The sequence below is a fragment of the Pongo pygmaeus genome, chromosome 5 (assembly GCF_028885625.2).
Source record: "Pongo pygmaeus isolate AG05252 chromosome 5, NHGRI_mPonPyg2-v2.0_pri, whole genome shotgun sequence".
NCBI classification, from domain to species: Eukaryota; Metazoa; Chordata; class Mammalia; order Primates; family Hominidae; genus Pongo; species Pongo pygmaeus.
Window position 1 is genome coordinate 138,784,110 of NC_072378.2, and position 26,467 is coordinate 138,810,576.

General features: G+C 46.6%; 2 protein-coding genes and 1 pseudogene across 17 annotated transcripts in view; 1 reads left to right on the forward strand and 2 right to left on the reverse strand.

Moving 5' to 3' along the window:
- Positions 1–554: 554 nt before the first annotated feature.
- LOC134739788 (collagen alpha-1(I) chain-like) lies at positions 555–2,434 on the reverse strand (annotated as a pseudogene).
- HEBP2 (heme binding protein 2) lies at positions 2,153–18,779 on the forward strand. The gene is made up of 4 exons (XM_054492684.2): positions 2,153–2,534; positions 3,082–3,217; positions 3,908–4,088; positions 10,823–18,779. Exons 1-4 carry the CDS (start codon positions 2,433–2,435, stop codon positions 11,019–11,021), a joined length of 618 nt encoding a protein of 205 aa, XP_054348659.1. The 5' UTR covers positions 2,153–2,432; the 3' UTR covers positions 11,022–18,779.
- Positions 16,324–26,467, reverse strand: part of NHSL1 (NHS like 1) — a 276,666-nt gene continuing 266,522 nt past the window's right edge. For all 16 annotated transcript variants that reach the window (XM_063666642.1, XM_063666641.1, XM_063666646.1 and 13 more), the window contains one exon: positions 16,324–22,751. In XM_063666642.1, the coding sequence (XP_063522712.1) occupies positions 22,016–22,751 (736 nt within the window). In that variant the 3' untranslated portion in view covers positions 16,324–22,015. The remainder of the gene's footprint in view (positions 22,752–26,467) is intronic.

The window sequence follows — 26,467 nt, forward strand, 5'->3', positions numbered from 1 at the left end:
GTGCTTACCAAGTCAAAAAAGAGACACAGTTGATTCACAAGCTGAAGGTTTGAACTTGAATAGAACCCTAGGCAGGGCAGTGCCCCACCGCCCCGCCCTGGTGCCACTAGGCACAGCATCAGAGAGTAAAAATTCATCAGTGGGGAGGTGGACCCTCAAGGTTTGGCAGTTTAAGCACCCAAGCTCTGGCTCAGGGATATGGGGAGTAGGGCAAACAAAACCTACTTGGAAAAGAATTGGCGAAGAAAACCAAAAATTGCCTTCTGCAGGGCTGGCAACAGAGAAGGAGGCAGGGCCAGGGAAAGGAGCATTTCATATCACTAATCTAACTTGGGAGGCTGTGGGGGACCATCTTCAACTTGCCTTAAGAGGAAAGCCAGATGGCCGATTGGAGAATCCACAGGAGGGAGAGAAGGAAAGGGAATGTAGCTGGTAGGATGCAATAGCCCCTTCCTTTCTGGGCACAGGAGGGCAGCCAGGGCACCAGGTCCAGGCAGTAACCTCACAAGAACAGCAGTTTTGCAGCTTAGAGATCACTGACCTGGCCCACCCAGCTACTCATTCTGCTCAGCGTGGGCTAGTGTAGGGCCACTCTCTGCCCCAAGGGAGTGGACAGCTCTGTAGCCTGGGGCCCTGCCTCTTCTGAGGCAGTACTGCTTCTGTGCTCTTGGCCTGGTCCTCCTGGCTCTCAGGGGTGGTAACAGCCTTCCCTTCCTGGGCAGTGCCCTTGTCACTGCAGGCATTGATCTCCCCTCACTCCTGCTCTTCCTCCATAGGTGAGGAGGCAGAAGAATCACCCCACCCTCCTTCCCATTTCTCTAGAAGGACAAGCTGCTCTTAGAAAGCCTTCTTGAAAGAGAATTATTTATTTATTTATTTATTTATTTATTTTAATTTTTTAGACAGGGTATCACTCTGTTACCCAAGCTAGAGTGCAGTGGCTCACTGCAGCTTCGACCTCCCCAGGCTCAAGCCGATCCTCCCACCTCAGCCTCCCGAGTAGCTGAGATCACGACCCCAGCACATCCAGCCTTTTTTTTTTTTTTTTGGAAGGCAGCTATGCTCACTACTATACTATCAACGCTATTTTATTGTATTTTTGTAGAGGCGGGTTTTCGCCATGTTGCCTAGTCTGGTCTCGAACTCCTGGGCTCAAGCGATCACCCCCGTCTTGGCCTCCCAAAATGCAGGGATTACAGGCCTGCGCCACCGTGCCCAGCCTTGAAACGCAATTTCGTCTTCTTGGAAGTCTCCTTGCGGGGGAGGGAGCCTCCCCTTTGTCCTCAGCACCCTGGCTAGGGGGTGCTGGCTCCATGGCATTGCCAGTGGCCCCGGCTGCCTCTTCTGTTCACAGGGGCCGACTCCCCTTCACCCTTGGGGGATGTCACCATTGCTTTTCACGTGGCCACCCTCCTGTCCGTTGGCTTTCGCGTGGGAAGTGCCCGCTGCCTCTGCGGCGGTCACGTCGCCCCAGGGAGCCTCGGAGCTCTGGCTGCCCACGATAGGAGTCCTCTGGGGGGCACCAGAGCCGCGTCGGGTGTCCGCCGCAGGGGACAGTAACGCGGGGTCGGCCTGGCCGGCGGAAGGGGGGTGCTGGGGAACAGAGCCGCACCCCACTCGTCTCCGGAAAGCCCTGGTAACCAAAATTCTTGAAAAGCACTAGTGTCTGGCCTCGGCACTAACTCTCCCCGAGTTCCGTTAAGCCTGCGGGGATGACTCAGAGGGTCTGGGGTCCTGTCGGGGAAAAGTTCAGAAACCAGAACAGTTCCAGATTCTCTCCATGTGTCTGTGGTCCCACCACCTCCTCCGCAAGTGACCCTGAAAGCTGTCTGGGACCTAGGACACCTTGAGATGAGTACGGCCATTCGCCCTGGCTGAGCCCCAGGCGTGCGGGCAGGGGCCGCGGGGGTCGGGTCGCCAGCCGCCACCTCCGGCCTTTCTCTGCCCGCGGTGCGCTGGGACACCCTCGAGGCAGCTCAGCGCCCGCGGTTCCCAGCGCGGGCGGGGCCGCGGCAGAGGCGCCCAAACCGGTTGCACAGGAACAGCGCCACCCCCAACTGCCCGCGGGGCCACCGGTGTGCGCCCTTCCTTCAAAAACAAAGGCGGGGCGGGGGCGGGAGGTGCCTCAAAAGAAGGCGGGCCGAAGCGAGGTGCGGCTCCCTGCCGCCGCGGAGGGGCGGGGGCAGGACGCGCAACTCCGGCCGCAGCTGTCCGGGGGTCGTGAGCCGGCCCCGCCTTGGTGGCTGCGCCCCCTCGCGGTCCAGAGCCAGGCGCATCGGGTGGGCTCGGGTCTCCAGCCCGGTGGGGAGGAGGGACCGGGTCTGCGGGGCGGGGACTTGGGGCCTCGGCGGGGCGCGCACACGCAGGCGGGGCGGCCCGGGGTGCGGGCCCTCTGCGCGGCTGGCCAGGCTCCCAGAGCGTCAGCGCCGCCCATGGCCGAGCCGCTCCAGCCGGACCCCGGGGCGGCCGAGGACGCAGCAGCCCAAGCCGTGGAGACGCCGGGCTGGAAGGCCCCGGAGGACGCCGGCCCCCAGGTAGGCGCCGACTCGGGAGCGGAGGGGCTGGGCCCGCCTTCGGGCTAATTTGCAGTGAGGCCAGCGGGTCCCATAGAGTTAAGTAAAAAGTACAATTTTTTAAATGGTCTGAGTCCCTACCCCCTATGCTACGCAAACGAGAAACCCCGGTCATTTAGCTCTACCTTCACCCCTACCCCTAGTGCAGGTCCCATCTCAATTTCTTGTCTTTGCGGGGTGGTGGGGCGGGGAGGAACTGGTTACGTCCCAGAACGCGCGGTGGAACCCTTCGAACCGAGGGGGTGTAATAGATGCTTGTCTTAAAGTGTGATTCGAGTCCCCAGCGTGTGGGGTTGGGGCCGCTGCGGTCCCTAATCGCAAGGAGGGGAACCTCGTGGAGGGGCACCTCCCAGACCTAAGGAGCGGGGACCTCAGGCCGGACCCCGGGGTGGTGCAGCGCCTAGACAGGCCGGCTCCAGGTCGACCCGAGATCATGGCACCGGTATTTTTGCATCTCACTCCTACCCTCTTAGAATTGCTTCTCGAAGGTTTCTCTGTTCCACTTTAGCCCGGAAGTTATGAGATCCGACACTATGGACCAGCCAAGTGGGTCAGCACGTCCGTGGAGTCTATGGACTGGGATTCAGCCATCCAGACGGGCTTTACGAAACTGAACAGCTACATTCAAGGCAAAAACGAGAAAGGTAAAAGCAGTTTTCCTTGTAATTATGCATATTGTGAAAGAGTCCCCGGGCTTATTATTGAGTTTTAGCTTATTAAAGAAATATCCTTTATAATAGAAAAATAAGCAAGTCATCAAAGACTTGTCTTGTTTTCAGACAAGACTCCTCAGGACCAGGGTTACACTGGGTATTACTTTTCAACCTCTGTTCTCCGATTTTGCTGGATGAACTGGGGTTTGGTGTAACTCGTGATAGGTCCTTTTCCATGGCTAACACTTCAAGATAATTTGGTGACTGGTAGGATCAGAGACGTCGGGAAGCAAGAAGGTACCAAGAGTAGAAACATCAAGTCATAGCTTTTGGTCTGGCTTTGCCGCTATTTATATTTTAGTAGGTCTCTTAGCCTGTGGGACCTCATTTTCTGAATGGTAAGAAAAAATAATTTACTGACCATGTAATCTCTAATTTCCCCTTTTATCTCTAAAAATTAAGAATTTATTAACCCAGAATATCAGTATTACAGAAAGTGGTTTAATGTGGGCAGTGAGCAATTGAGTAATTTTGGCCTTACTGTTTTAATATGAAAATTATCTTAAAGGTAAATATGTCAATAATGTGAAGTAAATCAAGAAACCCAGATCAAAAAAGAATAGGTTAAATGTTTAAAGCTGTCAAAAATACCCTAAATTTGCTTTCATTTTTATGTCACAGAGATGAAAATAAAGATGACAGCTCCAGTGACAAGCTACGTGGAGCCTGGTTCAGGTCCTTTTAGTGAGTCTACCATTACCATTTCCCTGTATATTCCCTCTGAACAGCAATTTGATCCACCCAGGCCTTTAGAGTCAGATGTCTTCATTGAAGATAGAGCCGAAATGACTGTGTTTGTACGGTAAGTGGTAGATAATTTATAGCCTTGCTGACTGCTAGTTTTACTTGCGTGCACTCACAGTTTAGCTCCAATGCAATTTCAAAAGGCTTTTCACCCTTCCATAAAATCAGGTCTAATGCATTTTGTGATGTTTTCCTGCTGGCTTTGTTGTATATGTTACTGAGGTCTGTCACAAGATAATAATCACTTCATTTAATGAGTCTATTGCATGCCCTTCATATAAGACACGGTGCAAATTATATGCTCCCAAAACAAAAGACTGCAATATAGTTAGACCTGAACAAAAATACCTTAAAACAGAAGTCTTAGTTTGTTCAGGCTGCTGTAACAAAATACCATAGGCTGGGCAGTTTATGAAAAACAGAAATTTCTCTCTCACATTTCTGGAGACAAGGAAGTTCAAGTTTAAGGTGCTGGCAGTTTCAGTGACTGGTGAGGGCCCGTTTCCTGGTTCATAGATGGAATCTTCTCAGAAATGCCCTCGTGTGGTGGAAGAGGCAAGGCAGCTTTATTGGACATGTTTTACAAGGCTCTACCCCCATGACCTAATCACTTTCCAAAGGCCTCATCTCCTAATACTAATCACTAACACATTAGTGATTAGGTTTTCAAAATATGAATTTTGAGGCCCAGCACTTTGGGAGGCTGAGGCAGGTGGATCACTTGAGCCTGGGAGTTAGCGACCAGCCTGGGCAACATGGCAAGGCCCCATCTCTACCAAATATATATACATATATTAGCCAGGCCTGGTGGCACATGCCTGTGGTCCCAGCTTACTTGGGAGGCTGAGGTAGGAGGATCACTTGAGCCCAGGAGGTCGAGGCTGCAGTGAGCCGTAATTGCACCAATGCACTCCAGCCTGGGTGACAGAGTGAAATCCTGTCTCAACAAAAAGAAAAATGTATATATGAATTTTGGGGAGACACAAACATAGAGTTCATAGCATTCTGCCCTGAACCTGTAAAATTCATATCATCTCACATGCAGAATACATTCATTCTATCCCAGTAGCCCCAAAAGTCTTAATTCATTCCAGCATCAACTCAAAAGCCTAAATTCATCTAAAGATCATCAAAATCAAATCTGAGGCTCAAGGTACAGTTCATCCTGAGGCCGATTCCCCTCCAGCTATGAACCTGTGAAATCAAACATGTTATATGCTTCCAAAATACAATGGTGGGACAGACATAGGATAAATACTGCATTCCAAAAGGAAAAAATGGGAAAAAAGAAATGGGTAACAGGTTCCAAGTAAGTTCTAAATCTTCAGATTAATTTTCTTTGACTCAAAGCTCTTCCCTCTGGGCCCACTGGGATGAAGGTCCCACTTGTGAAGCTCTGCTGAACAGAGGTTGGGCCCCCAAGGCTTCAAGTGGCCCTGCCCATGGCTTTGGATGGCCCAACCCCACTGCAGCTCTCACAGTTGGAGGGACCCCCCCTGCAGCTCTATTAGGCTTGAACTGCACACCGGTGGCCCTCCCAGTCTGGTGTGCTCTGCTCCCATGGCTCTGTTGGCCATTTCCCTATTGGGGACTCACTGCAGTAGCTTGCTCTCACTGTGGCCCTCTGCTCGGGTCACATACCCAAGGCCCTGGGCAGCTCCATCCTTCAAGGTGGAGGTAGCCACACCCCCACAGCTCATGTACTGGCAGAGGTGGCACCACATGGATGCTGCTGAGGTTAACTGCCTGTGCCTTCCGGAGGGACAGCCATCGCAGCCCAGGCCACACTTCAGCCCACTGGAGCTGAACCTCGGGCATCCAAGGAGGGCTGCACTGGAATGCAGGAAACAGATGGGTGAGGCAGTGCTAGGCAGTTGAGTTCCAAGGCCCCCCAGGTGCCCAAGGACCCTCCTTTGAAATTGTTCTGCCCTCCCCAGGCACTGAAACTTGGCATGTGATGGGAGAGGCAGCTCATAATTTCTAACATGCCTTTGGCACCGTTCTTCCATTATGCTGGAGAATAGGTCCTGGTTTCTGTTTAGATGGCAGTTCCACTAATCTCTTTATCAAAGCGTTGCTTGGCCTTACCCTTGTTCTCTCTCGAACAAGCTTTCTCATTTCTTTTAATATGGATAGGATAAGAATTTTCCAAATGTTTAAGTTCTGCTTCCCTTTTGATTAAAAATTTACTCTTTAAATTCTCTCTTCTTGTATTTTACTATCAAGAGAAGCCAAGCCACATCTTCCATTCATGTTTTGCTTAGAAAATGTTCAGCCAAATATCCTATTTCATAACTCACAAGTCGTACTGTCCACATTACACTGGGACACAAACACAGTTTCTTTGCCATGTCATGCCAAGGGTCACCTTTTCTCCAAGTTCCAACAAATGTTCCTCATTTCCATCCGAGACCTTATCAGAGTGGCCTTTACCTCAAACCACCATGATCCGGTATGACTCCCACCCTCTCCTTAGACTGCCGTTGCCATCCTCAGCAGTGCCTCTGTATCTGTCACATGGTTACTGTCCTCTACCACGTGACCCTTACAGCAGTCATGTGTGGACCAATCTGTTCCCTTAATACTTGCTTATCCTTTAAATTTCAGAGTGTTACTTTCTTGTCATTTCTCCTGTCCCATTTCTTTACCTCCGTTGGCTCCTCCTCAGCTCCCCACCCTAGGATCACTGTCGATGCCTGTTTTAGACCCTCATTTCATAGCCGACTTGTTCTGGGCGATCCATTCATATTGCTTCAACTCCCTGAGTCGAATGATTCTCAGATCTATTAAGTGTCTCCAGATCTGATTTCCCCACTTGTTGGACATCTCTCTTTGGGGTTGGGGGAATCAAACTCAACAACCCTAAAAATGAGCCTTCCCCCAATTCCCAAATCTCTGATCTTATAGTGCCTGTCTCAGTCGAGGGCCTCATCAGCCAGATAGGCTCCTCTTTTTTTTTTTCTTTTTTTCTGAGACAGGGTCTCGCTCTGTTGTCCAGGCTGCAATATAGTGGCATGATCATAGCTCACTGCAGCCTGGAACATCTGGGCTCAAGGGATCCTCCCACTTCAGCCTCCTGAGTAGCATGTGCCACCACCATGCCCAGCTAATTTATTATTTTTTGTAGGGACAGGATCTCAACTATGTTGCCTGGGCTGGTCTTGAACTCCTGGGCTCAAGCAATCTACTTATCTCAGCCTCCCAAAGCATTGAGTTTACAAGCATGAGCCACCATGCCCAGTCAAGACAGCTTCCTGAGCAAGGAATTTACAGTCACCATCAGCACAATGTTCCTGACAATTGGTTCTCAAATCTGGCCCATTCACCTCAAAAATGATTCAGGGCTTTGTTCCCTTCTGTCTATCGCCATTGTGACTTACTCGGGTCTTCATCTTCTAGGACGGCACTAAGTCATCTTTGTGTACCCCAGTTCTCGGCACATGCCTGACACTCCCAATAGATACTGGGATGTTGATTGACCTCAACTGAGTTATTTCTTGACTATTTCACTTCAGTAGCCTGCAAGCCGTCTTCCCTGCCGCCAGTCTTTTCCTCTCCTCTTCCACACTGGAACTGTCATCTTTCTTACCACAATGACAAAAGCCCAAAATCTCTGTCGGATTCCTCTTGCCTCCCCAGGGAAGCTCAGATTGTTCACACAGTGCACAGTGCCACGTATGACCTGGCCCAGCCCTGTCTCAGCAGCTCCCCTTCCCACCACTTGGGCTTCTCACCCTTCATGGAACATGCCATGTTCTTCCACATCTGGTTACCTTTGACCTCAGGCACGTTAGTCCACTTTTCCTTGCTAAAATTTCCCTGTTTTAAAATGCACGTGATCATAATACTTACTATCTCTTAGGGTTGCCATGAAGATCGGGTGAGTTCATTTATGTAAAACACTTGGAACATGAGCATCAAGCATTCCTAGCTCTAGTACTCTCTTTTTCCTCTTCCTGGAGAGCCCACTGCCACCCTGCTGGACAAATGACACCTTTTCTGTGATCTTCTTCAATTTCTCCACCTAGCTAGGTACTCTGTCCTGGTGCCCTTCCTTCTATTCTTCTTCTTCTAAGTAATAGTGACTTATTTATAGATGGAAACTTCTTCAAGAATATGACAGCATGTTACTACGTCCATATATTCCAGCCCCTGGCAAGGCAGGCATGTGGGGGTGAGGGAGGCGGGCTCCATATATGTTGTCTGTGTTCTGAATAAAACAGTGAATAGATCATTGTGAAACAATACACATTCAGAGAACAAAAGCTTATTTCTAATTAGAGGGTTCAATATTTGATTTTAAGGGAAAATGAATTTGAAAACAAATTCCTTTTAGGCAGAACATGCTAAGCATTGGTTATTCATTAAGGAAATAAATAATACATTTAGGAGCCAAAATGTTTCTGTTTTTTTTTTCTTTGAGACGGAGTTTCACTCTTGTTGAGCAGGCTGGAATACAATGGCACAATCTCAGCTCACTGCAACATCCGCCTCCCAGGTTCAAGTGATTCATCTGCCTCAGCCTCCCGAGTAGCTGGGATTACAGTCGCCCCCCCAACTATGCCTGGCTAATTTTTGTATTTTTAGTAAAGATGGGGTTTCACCATGTTGGCCAGGCTGGTCTGGAACTCCTGACCTCAGGTGATCCACCCGCCTTGGCTTCTCAAAGTGTTGGGACTACAGGCGTGAGCCACCGTGCCTGGCCCAAAATGTTTCTTAACCCGTGGTTCAGAATTATATTCAATCGACATGAAAAGGATAGAACGGAAGAGTTATGTCAACTCACCTGCTGTGTTTTATTTTGCATACATGTGCATGCAGATATTCCTACACTTGACAGGATTAAAAGGGAACTGCATGCCAGGAATGGTTCTGGGTGCTGGGTAGACATTGTTATATAAAACAGACATGGTTTGTACCCTTAAAAGAGATGACACCTCATCTGAAGCGTGGTAGGATTGATTTTTTGCACTGGCACATTGATAACAGAACTTATACCAAAGAAGGCATATTAGAAAATTTTTGTTTCTCAGTGTTTCTTATTCTTAACCCTCAAAATCAAATTCATCATGCTTACGTGTCAGCAGCTCAGCTAGGTCAGTGCTGTCATGATTTAATCTCAGGATGTTTTTGTTTATATACTGTAAAAGCTATACTTAAACTTTTATTCTCTTTTCCCACTTTTTGTTTTAACCTTTTGACTGTCTTTTCTTCCACATCCCCACAGCATCCTGACTGGATCCTTCCTCGCCAGTCTATTATCTGTCTGCCTATATTCTAATCCAGATCTGATCAAGTTGCACATTTCAGCTCAACATCCTTGGAAATAACCTCAAAAGGCCTTAGGCTAATGCACAGGGTTCTTCCTTCTAGCTCTCACTCACCTTCCTGGCCTCATTTTATGTCTCACTATGAAAACACTTGGTATTTTTAGATTTATGGTCTCTTTCCTATCACTCCCCTTTCTTTGTTCAGCAAAACCATCCTCCATTCAGGCCCAACTCAGATGACTCTTCTTACCCCAGATTTAATCACATCCTCAACGCTCCCACAACACTTTGATCCTGTCCCTGTTTAAAACCCTTCTCAGAGGCCAGGCATGGTGGCTCATGCCTGTAATCCCATTGCTTTGGGAGGCCAAGGCAGGTGGATTACTTGAGCTCAGGAGTTTGAGACCAGCCTGGGTAACATAGTAAGACCCTGTCTCTACAGGTTTTTAAAAAAATTAGTCCAGTGTGCACCTGTGGTTCCAGCAACTCGGGAGGACTGCTTGAGCCCAGGAGGTCAACGATGTAGTACGCTGTGCCACTGTATTCCAGCCGGGGCGACAGACAGAGCGAGACCCTGTCTCAAAAAAACAAACAAACAAAAAAACCTCAGGATGTATAGAGACAGCTGCCAAAATGTTGATCTCTTCCATTGGATCATATATTCAGAGAGGTGAAAACTATGTCATATTCATCTGTAATCCAGTGTTTATTCTTTTCCCTAGGAGAGGGAAAAAGGGGCAATGTTCAAGTGAAAATCGAGTCTGGAAAAGGGGCTTTACAGGGGTGTTGGTGTAGTTCTCTGATCAGCAGCACCAGCATGGATGTGGGAGCTCGGTAGAAATGCAGACTCTCAGGCCCCACCTCAGACCTGAATCTGCATCGTAGCAAAATCCCCAGGTGACCTGTATGCACGTTAAAGGTTTGAGAAGCACAGGGTATAGCACTTGAGATTGTGTAGGTTCCAAATCCACCTGTCAACAGATGGAAGGAGGGGATGCATCCTCCTGGTTTCCTCAGTGCTTCTGAGGTCACATGGAGACCAGGAATCACAGGCAGGAGTGGTCAGTTCATCTGCTGACAGAGAGTAGCTTTTTTTATTTTTATTTTTTGAGAAAGAGTCTTGCACTCTGTCGCCCAGGCTGGAGTGCAGTGGCATGATCTCGGCTCACTGCAACCTCCACCTCCCAGGTTCAAGCGATTCTTCTGCTTCAGCCTCCCAAGTAACTGGGACTACAGGCATCCGCCACCACACCTGGCTAATTTTTGTATTTTTATTAGAGATGGGGTTTTACCATGTTGGCCAGGCTGCTCTCGAACTCCTGACCTCAAGTGATCCGCCCACCTTGGCCTCCCAAAGTCCTGGGATTACAGGTGTGAGCCACCTCACCTGGCTGAGAGGGAGTAACTTTGAAGCTGCACTTCACTCAGCATTCACGGTACTAGCGCCCGCTTTTTGCTTCAGGCTGACATTCACATCAGTATTAAAATCATTCATGGTTATTATTTCCTTTCTCCTTTGTAGGTCTTTCGATGGATTTTCTAGTGCCCAAAAGAATCAAGAACAACTTTTGACATTAGCAAGCATTTTAAGGGAAGATGGAAAAGTTTTTGATGAGAAGGTTTACTACACTGCAGGCTACAACAGTCCTTTCAAATTGCTTAATAGAAATAATGAAGTGTGGTTGATTCAAAAAAATGAACCCACCAAAGAAAACGAATGAGAAAATGAAAGGAAGTTCTGCTGTCAGAGGCAAAACATCTGTTTATCATAGACATCAACATGACCTATAAGTAAAGTGCGTGTCTAGTGTCTTCTATTGAGAGTACTACTATTAATTCAGCTTATTTCCAATGTGCCTTTTTAATGCTTGAAGTTTTATCTACATACACAGTTAACAGAGGACAGTAGTCTGTAAACATATAAATTGGTCATAACTATCGTGGTCTTTATTTCTGTGAGGATCTAGGGAAATTTCATGTCACTTCCCTCCTTCACTGCATCACAATCATATTCCCTTTTTTTTTTTCTTGGATTTGTGTCAGTTGGATGATATCCCCTCCAGATAGTATCAATAAAATGTTAAAGTTATTTATCTTGTGTGGAACCACTAGGCTGTCAGGCCCGGAGAGGTGAAATTCAGCTGGACACAAAAATCAGATTGTCTTTTGTGGCTGCCACCATTACATTCTCTGTTGTACGTATTACATTCCCTCCTGCATCCTCCCACTGCGCCACTGCCCAAGAATACTCCATTTAACTCCATTTAAATGTAATGAATTCATTCCTTTCTTTCTAGTCTCCACTTAACCCCTAACAATCTTGCTTTATCCCCTAAACGTTTCCCTGAACTGTCACGTATTTTCATTCATTCTTTAACTCATTGTAGGGAGTCCCTGCTGTGTTCCAAGCACTCTGCTAAGGACTGGGAGGTGGTAAGAAAATCTGTGTCCCAAGCCCCTCATCACTGACTTCCTCTTCCCTAATTCCAACAACATCTTTCCACCTCCTGAACTATTTCATTCACCCTCCCACTGTGAACACCACAGACAAGGCCCCTGGCCCCATGGAGTTTACATTCTAGAGGGTGAGAGAGTTCAACACAAATAAGATACTTGAAATGGGCAAGTGTGATGAAGAACAGAAATAGGGCAGTGGGGTAGAGTGTGGTTAGGTAGGGTGTGGTGGACATCACATAAGGTGGTCAGCAAAGGCCTCTCAAGAGACAGTTGAGACTTGAATGACGAGGAGGAGTCAGATGAAAGCCAGGGGCAGAGGTGAGGGGAGCATCTTGGGCAGAGGTGACAGTGTTAAAGGGAGAGGCCACATTCGGTACCCAGAACAAAAAGCTGTACACACTGCTTGCTGAGCAAGAGAGCACTGCTCTTGTAGGGCACAGTCTCTCGGATAAAGAAAACTGCTGACCTTATGCAGGGTTTTAGGAAGGATTAACAGACTTTCAAAAGCATTTAGGAGTTGAGGGAGCTTTAGTTGTGGGGATGCGGTTACCACTGCTGATTAGCATGATTTAGAAGCCTGGTTTGGAGGTGAGGTTACTGATGCGAAATTGTCGTTGATTTGTTTCTGGTACTTGTTACTGTGGCCAAAGAATGGTCAGTTTTATTCGGGATTTGAAGTTGTGGCAGACAAGGTGAGGTGTGCCACTCAAATTTACCTTCAAGAAAGTACCAGCTGCCCAGCTGTGAGGGGTGTGGTTCGCTGACAGTCTCCCCTGTTACCGTCTTCAGGGTCCACGCCAGATTTCAAGATAAGGACACACTATTCTATGGGAGAGAGGGGGACCTAGTCTACAACTGAGCAAGGCAGTGGTAGCTGACAGCATGCTTTTTTCTGGCAATTTCCAGCCAATAACTGAGCAAGGTGGTGGTATAAGACCTAGCCATTTAGGCCAGGTGCAGTGGCTCACATCTGTAATTCCAGCACTTTGGGAGGCTAAGGTGGGAGGATTGCTTGAGCCCAGCAGTTCAAGACCAGTCATGGCAACCTAGTGAGACTGTCTGTCCAAAAAATAAAAAATTAGCCAAGTGTGGTGGCACACGCCTGTAGTCCCAGCTCCTGAGGCGAAAGGACTGCTTGAGCTCGGGAGGCGGAGGTTGCAGTGAGTCATGATCATGCCACTGCACTCCAGCCTGGGTGACAGAGCAAGATCCTGTCTCAGAAAGAAAAAAAAAAAGACCTAGTAATTTCTACCAACTCGAAACCCCTCTAATAAGCAGTCTCTGCTCTGGAGCTTTTTGGTGGGCTGGTAGAGACTTTGTTAGATCCTACAGTTCCTCTGCTCAATCCTGCTTTTCCCTTTTCCTTTCAGAGATGTCACTTCACCAGTTTTGTACACCTAACTCCATCTCAGCCTAAAATTGGCACAATTGGTACCAGTGGCCCACGAACGTAGGTGGTAAGACAGCATTTGCAGGCTGAGTGACTCACTGTCTAGCTGGCTCGGAGGCCCCCATCCCTGGTGGATAGGTGGCACAGACAGTCCCTGGCACAAGAAGGCTGTCCAGTGATGAAGACTTCAGATGAAATGGCATGCTGGTGCAGGGGAACACAATGACTGGTGGGTGATTTGGGTGTCTCAAATATGAGCAGAGTGGATAAAAGAGACAAGGACAGTGGGCTTCATGGTTATTGCTGAGTTGGATTGACGTCCTGCAAGTGGATAATGAAAAGCTGAGGTCAATTAACAAACAAAACTAAGTATGAGCGGCAGAGTCTCTGTGGTAGCTTGCCAGCAATCCTCATCTCATGCTGTAGCCAAGCAGAGCAAGCTGAAGGTCAAGCACAGGATTTGATGGTAAAAGTAGCTAACAGCCAACAAATACTCAACCAAGCCAGGCCTGTTAGATCAAGGTCGGAATCGAACTTGAGAACCTAAAACATGGGATGGGAGCGTTTAGTGGATCTCCCCAACCATCTGCCTCCCTAGGAAACTCCCTGAATATTCAGATCCTGCAGAAGAGGCCCACCCTTCCCCATGAAAAGCTGGAACTACCCTCCCTTCCTGCCTCTTCCCTAACACAAGGGAAGACAGTGTCCAAGGTCTTTCCCCATGAAGCAACAGGTGCCCCTCAGGATTGGTCCCTCCCCTTCTCCTGGCTACTAGGCCTATAACGAGACTTAAGTCACAACATAACTGATTGCAGCCGAGGGGTCTGATGAGGGAGAAATGGACTCTGTGCCAGAGAAGCCACCTAACCTGGTGGCATGCACTGCAGGGGCCCGGGGCATACTCTTGGGACTGGATCCTGAGGGTGCTTGGTCAAAGGGGCTGGGTTTATACAACTAGATAAAGGAAAGGGTATATTGACTTGGGGCTCTCAGGATAGAGGATTTCACACCATGAGAAAAATGCCAGGAGATAACACAGACTCACTGCTCTCACTTCACTCACTTGGTAGAAGCCTAGAAAGAGTGATCAAAATGTTGAAATGCCTGAATGGCTGGGACAAACAATAGAGAAAGGAATGAGAAGGCTCAAGGAAGGGAGCATGCCGGCATGGATATATGAGGCAAGGTGACCCATCAGACAATTATGTTCTACGGGAAGGCCCAGGGGACCCATCCTTCAGCAAGGCCTCTGGGAATGCACTGATAAGCGGGCTTGAGCATCATGAAGGAGCTCAGTGGTGGCTCTCCTTGGCAGGCTGGGGCTGGCAGGAAGGGCTGTGATGGAACTTTGCTTGCTGAGAGCAATGTGGATGATGATGAGACCTTGAAGAGCCCAGGTGGCAGTGCCAGCCACAAGCCAGGGTGCCATCAGTATCCTGTTAACCACTAAGCTCCAAATGGCAGCCAAGGGGTCCTGACCTGTAAAGTCTCATGGAAATAGTTGGTAGAACAAGGCATTCCTAGGGACAAAACAGCTGACTAATCAACAAGGGTAAGGCTTTATATATAATCAAAAGCAAGCAAGAATTGATGAGCAGGGGACTGAGAGAGATCACTCCAATTAAAAAACAAAAACATGATTCCTTGCCAGTTTCTAGTTCAGTTTTCTGACCTAGAGCTCATTAATTGCAGAGGTGACTGTATCCTAGGGGAAAGTTTCCTGCATCATTTCAGCAGGTGTACACAGTAATGATCCCCTCATTCTTTTTCTAAAGGATCTATGGCCGTTTACTCAGGTGGCTCTACCCTGGGGAAAGAGGAATACCTGGATACGTCAGGGTCCAAGTTAACGTCTGATACCCAGAAACCCAAAGTGTCATTACAGTTCCTCCTCTTCCCATTAAAATGGGAGCACACAGAGGTTAGGAAGTAAATGCAGTTCTAATCAAAGTTTGGCTTACAGCAGATCTCCTGGGCCTGCAGGTTATCTGCCTAATCCCTGAATGTAGAATTGAGACTGACATCCTTGGCAGGCAGAATAACCCCTACGTTTGTTCCTTGACCTGTGGGGAAAGAGTATAAGCTTCTAAACTCCCTCTCCTCCAATCAGAACAGTAAACCATAATAAATATTGCCTTGAACAGTGTTTTTTAAGCACCTCAGGTGAACATGTTTCTGGCCATGGTGATGAATTGGGAACCCAATTTACCCGTCCCTCTTAAACAACTAAAAGCCCAGACAAAATATATGAAACAATGGTTTTCGGACACTGAAAGTTCATAGTACAGGACTGTGATCTCTGCGAGAAGGGGGAATGATGAGGTGAGTCCAGTGATTGCTCAAGCTAATGGCCTGGAGGCAGTTTCTAGGCAGCAAAGCAGGGAGGGGGAAGCCAGAGACCAGTGGTCCTGCTGTGTTGAGGAGATGGAGACCAGTGTCACCAGAGGCCAAGGTGAGTAAGTGAGAGGAGAGAAGGAAGCAGCACACACACAGAGAGTGCTGTATAGATCTGCAGTGGGTCCCCTAGAGTCCTTGGTTGAGTGAAGGTGTTAGAAGAAACTACTTAAGCCAAGAAATGAGTAACTGGAAAGTAGTAGAGCAAATAATTTACAGATCATCTATGGGGCTGGGAAAAGTTTGTGTTTTCACTAGCTAGAGTAGAAATAGCTCATAATGCATGGGTCATCAGGTGGAGTCCTCCAAAGGGTGTTGCCTTAGTACTGAGGTCAAATTGTCCCTAGACCAAAGGCTTCTTTGGACTTCCCCTAACAAAGCTTAAAGGCAAGCCTTGGAAGGATCAAACTAACTTCAAGAAACTTAACTGTGAATCAGAATAAAGCCCAATACCATTTATAGGAATATAACAAAATCCATCAACAAACAACGTAACACTCATAATTACCAACATTCAGTAAAAAAATTACTGGAAACAAAGAGAAATATAAATTATGGCCCATAATTAGGAAAAAAAGTAATCATTAGAAGTAGACCCAGAAGTGACAGATATGAAGAAATTAGCAGCTTGAATTATGTGATGTGGCAGATCTTATGTATTGGAGGTAGGGGGAAAGAAGATGCAATGTGGAATAGATGACAAGGCCCAATGAGAGAATCACAATGCAGGTCCCTGGGGCCCTGAAGCAAGGTGATTCTAACTGCAGGAGAGAACCATATGCTTTTTGAAAAACAGCCTCTGCTGTGCTACTGGGCCCTGGTAGACACGGAACTTTGAGACCCAGTGATGCTGTATCCAGAACTGCGCATCTTAACTAGGTCCTGGGGGAAGCACTAAGTCATAAGCTAGTAGAATCGGCAGCAGCCCATTGGAAGATGGAAATGATATGTACAGGAGCAGTTCCAAGCCAGACCGGAGGACATAAGCAAACTGCAAGAGCAATTATCCCAACTGCCATGTCTGCACAGTGGCACCTACATCCCCCCTCCCTGTGCTTGTTGGAGGACCTGTATGATCCACTGAAGGAAGAGGAATGCTTGGGCTTGGTTTGTTGATTAGTTATCTTCTGTAGTTGCAAGCTGAAAATGGACCCTCACTCAAAGGTGACATTGAAAAACAGGAAAAAAATTGCAATCTTCCTGCAAAAACTGGGCAGAATTTTTTGAGGTACACTGGATCATTCACTTTGTGAGGGAGGCCAGGTAAAATATTTATGGAAATGGCAGAAAATGGCCTGTCAGCTGATCAGGAGTTTGGGAGGAAAAAACATGGATGATTAGGAGGTTTGGGGTAGAAGCATGTGGATGGGCATATGGAGTGGACACAGAACTTGAAAAACTGTATCACATGTTAATGCCCACCAGATAGCACCCACCACAGAAGAGGCACTAACCAACCAAGCAGATGAAATGACTTAGCCTGTTCTGTTAGCTCTTGCCAGTGCCCACCTCAGTGCTGGTAAAATGCACACACAAAATGGCAGTGGTGGCAAAGATGGAGGCTATTCATGGAACCCACCAACATGGGCTCCCACTTACCAAGGCCAACTTAGACACTGCTCACTGTGACTATCCAGCCTGCCAGCAACAGATACCAATGCTGAGACCCTGATGAGGCTGTGAGGACCAACTGGTCACTTGATAGCAAATTCACTATGGTAGGCTCATTCTTTCCTAGAAGCACCAGCAGTTTATTCACACAAGCACAGACTTCCTATTCTAGGTATGTGGTTCCTTTCGGGCCTACAGGGTCCTGAACACAATCTAGGGACTTACAAAACATCTGACCTGTCAGCGTGGATTTGCTGAATATGTGATCTATACATGTTAACACCCAATCAGGAAGAGTTCGCCAATGGCCATAGGATCCACTGCTCCAATCACATACTGCACCACCTAGAAACTGCTAGCCTGATGGAATGTTGGCATGGCCTGCTTTAGCGCCACGTGGGAGATAATACCCTGCCAAGATGTGCTACCATCTCCTGCACACAGTATACTTATTGAATCAGAAAGCCTGTATGATGCTGTGTCTACAACAGGGATATATAGATTTCAGAACCAAGGAGTGGAGGCAGGAGTGACCCCACTTACCATCACACCCAATGAACCACTGAGGGACTTAGTACTTCCCATGCCCACAACTCCAGGTTCTACAGCATCAGAAGTCCTAGTTCTCAGAGAGTGTATATCTTCTCTAGGCAATATTGCAAGAATCCCATTGAACTACAGTCTGCTGCTACTATGTGGGCACTTTGGACTCTGTGTTCAGGGACCAGTAGGCAAGAAGTCACCATCTAGTCCAGGGCAATTGACCCTGAACTGCAAGAGGAGGTAAGCCTGCTGTCAGAGGATGGGGGCAAGAGCAATGTGTGTGGAACTTAGCGGATCCACTGGAGGCACCCTCTGTACTCCTTGCCCAGTTGTAACTGAATGGACTAGTGCAGCAACCCTGGTCTGAGAAGGGTTTGGCTCCCAGGAGCTCAGGACCCTCAGGAATGAGAGCTTGGTTTATACTATCAAAAAAGCCACCAAGACCAGCAAAGATGACAGTTATGGGTGAGGGGAATTTAGAATGAAGTGGGGAGTAATGAGGACCAGTTGTGGTTCCAAAACCACCTGCAGGAAGGTGCTATAGTTGGTCCTACCAAACTCCTCTTTCAACATTTATCCTCAGGAAGAGAGCTCCATTGATGCCCTGGAACAGTTACTCTCTGTGTGTTTTTGGGGGAATGGATCCACATAGGCAAGGGGTGGACCGTGGCAGGCATGGAGAGGTGCCACTCAGATCCCTCTTCAAGACAAGACATGCCATCCAGCTGCAAGGAGTGTGGGTAGCCGGCAGCCACCAGCTGCTACTTCACCAGGATCCACCTTAGCTTTCAAGCTGAGGTCACACTATTCTCAAGACAGGAGAGGTTGGTGGCCATTGATTTCACTAAATTATGGAAATTAAGAGCATGCTTTTCTGAGGGGGCCCTCTTGCCAAAAAGACCAAGCAAGGCCGCGGTACAAGGACCTAGCTGTTTCAGTCCAACACAGGACTCCTCCAATGAGTGACCTTTTTCCCAGAGTTCCCCTGGGATGGCAGCTCGCCTGCTCTCCCTGTCTTGTCCTGCTTCCTCTTTTCCTTTCAAAGGTGCTTACTCCAATAATAAAACCTTTGGTATTCTAACTATCTCAGTGTCTACTTCTTGAAGAACCTAAACTGGCAGTAGGATCATACCCCTTAACGATAGCTCAACCACGTTTTCTATCTTTGGGCCTCCTTGTCTTTACCTAGCACATGAGAAGCATTTATTAGGACTTTTTTTCCCCCATTGCTGAACAAATGACTACAGATTGCTCTACGCCTTGTTCTGTGAATAAAGGCTGGCCGCCGTAGAAGGTAGGTCAGAGCAGGCAACTGAGAGAAACTGTATTACAGTTACCAAGTGGCTTATTAAGGAAAGTGGCACAAGAATCAGGTCCATGTTTCATTCAAATGACCCTCATTCCCCCAACATCCTCACATCTGCCAAAGCAAATTATCCTGCTGTGCTCATTTGATGATGGAATCAGCATCGCATGCAGGCTGAACCCCTACTATGGCAGAACCAAGAAAGCCACTCTTTCCCCTCTCCTCCTAAGATGCCACCACAGAGCAGGGCACCAGTGGTGGGTGGGGAGAAAGATGGAGACACAGAAACATCTCCTTTTCATTGTGATTCTCCTAAGGAATATACAGTCACCCCCACAGGAAAAGCAAGAGTTCAATCAAGATTCTTCGGAAATAGTAGGATGGCAGAAAGCAGATCGCATTGAGGTTCTTTCCAACTGACAGACCAAACAGTCATTTGTTTCTCTCCCCACTGATAGTAAAAATAAAGTGGAAATAATTCAGGGCTGGGGCTTCTGTCTATGATTATCTAGAACTTTAAGTATGAGGGTATGAAAGCCATCAGATATACCCCTGTGGAGCTTTTTAAGATGCAGTCCATAACAGAAGCGGGCCCCACGGAGTAGAGTTGCCACACGGAAGGTGCCATGTTTCAGGGATGAGTCTCAATTCTTCTCTCCCTGTATTTCATCCATGCCTGTGGGAAGTTCTCACGTCTCTCCACATGCCACGTCATCTGAACCGCCAGGCGATAGGTTATTCGTATTTTATTCCAAAGTCCATAGGACACGATGTGGACTTGTTTTTCCACGTGCCCTTGTAGATGGCGCCATCCAGTGTCTGTGATGTTCCACCTCCTTTCTTGGGTTGTCACCTCCCCCAGAGACCTTCTGGTCTCACTGCTTTTCTGTTTGTATCCAGCAAAACACTCAACAATTCTGTACAAGAAGACCTCTCTCATTATTAAAAAAAAAATGCATGTATAAACAAAAAGAAATGTTTCCAATACTTACTTTACAATTGTTTTATTCAAAGCAAATTAAATACAAATGTATATTTTTCATTAAAAATGGGGATTTAAAAATAGTTTTATAATTAGTGTTATGTTGCTTTATCTTATCTTTGCATAAATTATGTATTAAAGGTTTCTGATATCCATATACATTCTAGTCTTTTTTAGGCAGCTATCAGAAGATTTCATATTCAAAAGCCAACGCCACTTTTCTAAAGAACAAACGATCTTTGTGCCAAATTAGTAGACAATTGCTCCAAATCTCTGGTCTTGACTTCCAATTGTGTGAAGAGCAGTGTTTTGTTTTTTTCAGAGAAGGGAAAGAGTCTTCATTCTTTAGGTTTGTTTTTGCCTCAAAGACATTTCTAAATGGGTATCTAAAGTTTTAGTTTATAAGTCTCATAATGATTTGACCCGTGCAGTCCAACTTTTAGATAGTATTTCCACACCCCCCAAAAGCTGGCAGGTGGTAATCACACTAGATTCAGACCAAGACTCTCCGCATTGTCATCCTAGGTCCTTCAAATGAAGAAGACAATACTCTAGTTTATTTAACAAATAAAGGAGTCTAAGTACATGGAAGTTAAGGGAGTAAGGGTGGGGGTAATGAGATTATTACATTAAAATAAAGACTTTGCACACTTGTGTCCCATGTCCAAAATTGTTGAAAATCTGATTGGAGAAGATTAGAAGATAATTAGCAACTCAATTATTTACAAACAAATATAAAAATGCACAAACCAAATGATGCAAAAAAACCTTTTTAATCTAAAAATTCATTTCCCAGGGCTAATTGATAGCCAGGCCCTACCAATTTTTATCAGTTTATTTGACTAACAAGAGCTATTCAGCATTTTCTTCAAAGTAAGATAATATATAATAGATTTTGACAAATCTTTCTGAATTAGGACATGATACTGTAGGCAGTTCAAGGAAAAAAAATAGCCGTAACTTTTTCTTTGGTGTAACCAAAAGGATATCCAAAAGTTAGCAAATGTTGACATTTCAAGTGACAGGAAATTGCCTAATGGAAGTTTAAACTCTGGTTAAAAAAAAAAACAAAACTGTTGTAAAAGGAAAAGCTCCACCCATAGTTCTGTAGTGCAAGTTTTCAAATTTAATTCTGAAAAATAATTTTATTTCATAGGCAGGAAACAAATTCCAGCAGTGTATCACTTACTCCTTTCCAACCCTTCCCCTCTCTCTATGTCCACACCATCACTTCAGTTGTCAGTGACCTCAGCTGCTACTCAAGGAGGAAATTCATTAAAAAATTACCCACACTTCTAAAAATCAGGCTACAATTGTGTGTACGTGGCTGCACAGCAGCAGGCACCAGGTTACAGCATTGCCACTTCTACATGTTTGTCATTTTTACAAAAAAGAAGCAAAGTCTACCTCCCCCAGAAAAAAGTACCTGAACCAATTAGTCACTTAGCCCCTTCCCAGCCTCTCCGTGCTCACCAGACCCGCCTCACCTCAGCAGCACACGTGTGCATATATATCTGTGTGTTCTGTGCATTAAGAAGCAGCAACTCTACTGCCTCTTTCTTGAAGTAACATCATCTCCTTTCTTACAGAACTCGCTGATTTCCATAAACGTAATGCTCTGAAAGCAATTACCGCCTAGTCCAGAGGACTCCGTTACTCTACCAAGCTTAAGTCTGGCTTGCTTTCTTCTATTTCTGTACATGTTGTTTGTGTATATGTGTATTTTTTAAAAATTAAAAAGTGTTGAAAATGCACACACACACACCCAGCATTTAGAAAAAAAAAAAAAATCTTCCCCAGGAAGCACTTTCAGAAGTTTAAGCTTCTACTTGTTCTTAAGCCACAGGGCAAGTGCCAAGTGAGTCCTAAATAACCCTTCACTCACACTGCAGGGCTGGCAACCCCGGGGCCCACAGCACAGAAGCAGAGTGGGCTCCCCGGGTAAGCCAGGGAAGGGTGCCTAGCAGGCTTCCTAGAGTGCTGCATTGCTCATCTCCCCCCCATGTCACCTGGGAGAGTTACGTTCTTGGCCCTAACTCTCCTCGCTCAGAGAACCGCCACACTGCGGGGAAGGCTCTCTGCCCTCTGCACTGGCTGTCCCATCCACAGGGCCGGCGGCCTGGGGCTGCAGGGAGGCGGCAGGCCCCTCCCCACAGAGCAGGCCGCCCTCGTCCATCTCCTCCCTCGCCAGTCCGTCCAGGGAACATCCCTCCGCGGCGCCCAGGGCCCCGCGGGCTATGCTGTCCACAGGCTCCACGGCTTCCCCTTCTCCCTCCGAGATGACGGTCATGGGGCTGCTCTGGATCCGGTTCCGCATGCTGTACCTGCTGCTGGCGGCAGAAGGCGGCGTTCGGCTGCGGCCGTACCTGGGGCCGGAAAAGGACAGACTCCGAGGCATCAAGCCTTCGTTCTTGGCCCACTCCTCCTGCGCCCTTCTGTTCTTGCTTGGGGAGCAGCTTGACGGACTCTCGGGGGCATCTGGTGAAGGCTCTGACCTCGACCTCTGGAATCTAGGGTCTGTGTTCTTGAGCATCTCTGCTGCAGACATGCGGGCGCTGGTGTCTGAACGACTGCCCTTTTTCAGCAGCAGAGCTTTGAAGTTGTCACTGCTGGTGCTGCTCTTCCGGATGCTTCTCTGAATCGACCCCACTTGCTTTGGAGAGGCCAGGCTCGGGGCAGCGCCGGTGGGTGTCACGGGCGGGGAGGGAGAATGGTTTCGGGAGTGGTCATCATCTGAATCTCTACGGCCGAGGACTTTCCTTTTGGATCTGAGATTTAACAACATTAAGAAAAAAGTTAATTCCCATGGGACCACAGGGTGTCAGCCACAACTACTCTGCTTCTCTTATCGCATCTTCAGGTCACCATCTACTTAAGATTCACTTTCAAAAAATTTATTTTTGACTGGGCACAGTGGCTCACACCTGTAATCCCAGCATTTTGGGAGGCCACAGTGGGAGGATCACTTGAGCTTAGGAGTTCGAGACCAGCCTGGGCAACACAGTAAGACCTTATCTCTATTCAAAAAAAAGAAAAAGTAATAAATGCATAATTTATTTTATTTTTTTGAGACAGAGTCTCGCGCTCTGTCTCTCAGGCTGGAGTGCAATGGCGCAATCTCAGCTCGTTGCAACCTCTGCCTCCCGGATTCAAGCGATTCTCCCTGCCTCAGCCTCCCAAGTAGCTGGGATTACAGGCGCCCGCCACCACACCCAGCTAATTTTTGTATTTTTAGTAGAGACGGGGTTTTGCCATGTTGGCCAGGCTGGTCTCAAACTCCTGACCTCAGGTGATCCGCCTGCCTCGGCCTCCCAAAGTGCTGGGATTATAGGCGTGAGCCACTGTGCCCGGCAAATAATTTATTTTTAACTTTGGAAAATTTCAAACACCCACACAAAAGAGAACAGCTCATTGCAAGACCGCATGAGCCCATAACTCACCTATGATAATCATTAATTACGGTCACCCTTCTTTTGTCTCCACCCTCCCTATTTGAAACAAATCTTAGACACTGTATTAACTTACTTGGGATAGGACCAAAAGTTTTAATAATGGCCAGTTTTCCTTGATCTCTCCTAGACGGGCTGATCCGGAGTGAATTTCACATGCTGACCCTCCTTTCTTTCTACGCTTCCTTTTCTTGTTCCATGCCAGAATATCCCCTGTACTAAGATGTACCCCACTCCAGGTCCTAGAACAACTCCTCAGCTTCACATTCTCAGTTATTCTAGAAGTTGCCATCAGACCAGTCTTCCTCAGCTCTTCCAGGACCACGTGCCAACTTCTAAAAGCCAGCCTTCCAGAAAACAAAAGCGAACCCTCCATGCCAGACCCTGCTTCATGATCGACTTAGCAAACCTTGCACTGATCAAGAAAACGTGAGGGGTGGGGTGGGGTGGGGTGGGGAAGATGAAGAGGCAATCAAAGAAAGCTGAAGGTTTCCTGTAGGTATTTCTTGTCCTCACTGTTCAATGTGCTTTCCATTGCCAGTGACAAAGAGATGATAAAGCCAATGAGCCAAGTGGCCCCTTGCTGGTCTCTTCATGACAACAACTCAGTGTGTGTCTCTTAGCTAAGTGCAGGGGAACTTGCTTTAAGGAAACTCAACACAGTTAATAGAATAAAGATGTGGGTCTATCTCTTTTCCTGCTATAAAATTGTAGAATATGCAGCAGGGAAAGGTTGAGAGTATGATATCTGTACATACAGATTAAGAGTTGAAACCAGACTCTTCCCACCTCTCGCTGTGTGACCTGGGACAAATTACCCATGCATGCCGTGCCTCCTCACTTATGAGATACCAACCTCACAGGTTTGTGAAGATTAAGTGAAATAAAGAAGCTAGCTACATAACTCCCACTGCTAAAGCTTCCTTGTTCTGTCACCTTGGACAAGTTAACATTTCTGACTGTGTATTTTTTCCTATCACAAAAAGGGAATAACAGTATATAGGTCACAGTTTGTCAGTACACGTGAATGCAGTGATAGCCATAATTGGTCAGGCATAAAGCAGGTGCTTAACAAACCTTTGAATATCACATAGAACATGGATGTAGTTTTTACGTGGCTTACACAGCAAGACAGAGGGCAGCATGGGCCCATGCTGGCTGCCCTGGGCTTGGTGTTCCTGGGGTCATCTCCATTCTTCTGGTCAAAGAGATGCCACTAAAGCAGAGGCTGGGAAATGCTAAGGACCCAATACAGAGTCTGAAGGGTGGCCAGAGTGGACAGGGCACCAGACTCTTTGGGACTGCAGAACATGGCCTATGATACAGGTTTCATGGTCCCGCTCAGTAGTTAACAAGAGCAGTGTGCCCTGATAAGAGTTAGGATCGGCTGACAAAACTACAGACATCCTAACATCTCGAAACTGTAGAGCTAGAAAAGACGTTAGAAATGGTCTAGTCCAACCACTCTGGGTTTCAGAAAAGGTAACTGAGAAAAGGTAACTTGTTAGTATGACAACTAGGACTTGAGCTTATAGCACATGGCCTCACCACTTACATGGTCTACTCCCCAAAGCAGCTCTGCTCATTTCATTCTTTTAGGTATTGGCTGGTGACTTCATTTGTAATTTAGATTTTAAATGGTGAGAGTATGCTGAGATCCATTAAACACGTCACAACTAAACTTGAGTAAAACTACGACCTTTAATTGTAGACACAGAATTAAGAAAGAAGATGGGGTGACCAGCCTGAGCAACATGGTGAAACCATGTCTCTACTACAAATACGAAAATTAGCTGGGCATGGTGGCACACGCCTATAATCCCAGCTACTTGGGATGCTGAGGCAGGAGAATCATTCGAATTTGGGAGGTAGAGGTTGCAGTGAGCCAAGATCGCGCCACTGCACTCCAGCCTGGGTGACAGAGTGAGTGAGACTCTGTATCAAAAAGAAAAAAAAAAAAGGAAGAAAGATGGGATTTTATGAAAGCACTGTCATCTCTCAAGAGGAGGTGCCCACTAAAATAATTAAATCTAAACGTACAAATTCTTTGCATATACATACACACACACACGAATATGTATTTTTAATGAAGACAGCTATAAAAAGTGCTTAAACAGTTAACACTGATTTTAAAACTAATTACTTCAATAAATATAAAAACTTCACACCTCAACTGGTGTTCTACATTTTCCATCTGGCTTTAAATCTGAAGCGAATTAATTTGCATTATAAAATTTGGAAGCTGTGTTTCAACTTAGATATTCTTTATTTTAAATTATGAGCTTAAGCGCTGAAGGACATAAAAATAAAGCCCTAAAAAAGCACAGACAGTAGATGGATTTTTACTATGTCTGCTAATTTATTCTCAACGCTACAACAGAAATTAGCATGTGTCCTCACTCTCTCTCTGCAATCCATTCCTAAGGCCTACTTGGCTTTGACTTCTCTCATACGTGCACTGAATAATACCAACTGACCGATTTCTACATCTGCAGTTGATGTAACGCCCTAGTAAGAGAAACCACACATTTTTCGGTACCTTAAGAAGGTTGCCAAAATATAGAAGAGGACTTTGGCATATTTTTGGGAAAAAATATGCAGTAATTTGGACCCACAACAGTTGGGTTTCCTCACTGGAACCAAGTATCTAGTACACAGAACAACCAGGAAACGCAAATCTTCTCTGTGGATGGCTATTATAAATAGATAGATACGCCTGTATATTTAGCAACCCAGTGCATTCCATACTAAATGAAATACTCCGAGTCTTGGAAGAATCTTCTAATGGTTAAATACCAGTTGGTTTCATTTAATTCAGGAAATATTTATTGAGTGCTTCTTATGTGTCCAGCGTGGTTAAGAGTTAGAAACATCTATGGGAACTTCTAGAATTGCCACTGAAGTTTCAAAGGATGCATCATTTATCATTTCTCTGTTTTGAGAAATAATTGGACAACTAGCTACCTTTTCACTTCTAATGAGATTAAAGAAACCAGTCCATGTTAAAGGGGGCAGCCTTTAGGATCTATTATACC

Bases quoted from the DNA above. Each gene is read 5' to 3' on its own strand.
- HEBP2 (XM_054492684.2), top strand. From the start codon at position 2,433: ATGGCCGAGCCGCTCCAGCCGGACCCCGGGGCGGCCGAGGACGCAGCA. The intron at 3,218-3,907 runs GTAAAAGCAGTT...TTTATGTCACAG, and splicing joins TCAAGGCAAAAACGAGAAAG to AGATGAAAATAAAGATGACA. The intron at 4,089-10,822 runs GTAAGTGGTAGA...TCTCCTTTGTAG, and splicing joins GAAATGACTGTGTTTGTACG to GTCTTTCGATGGATTTTCTA.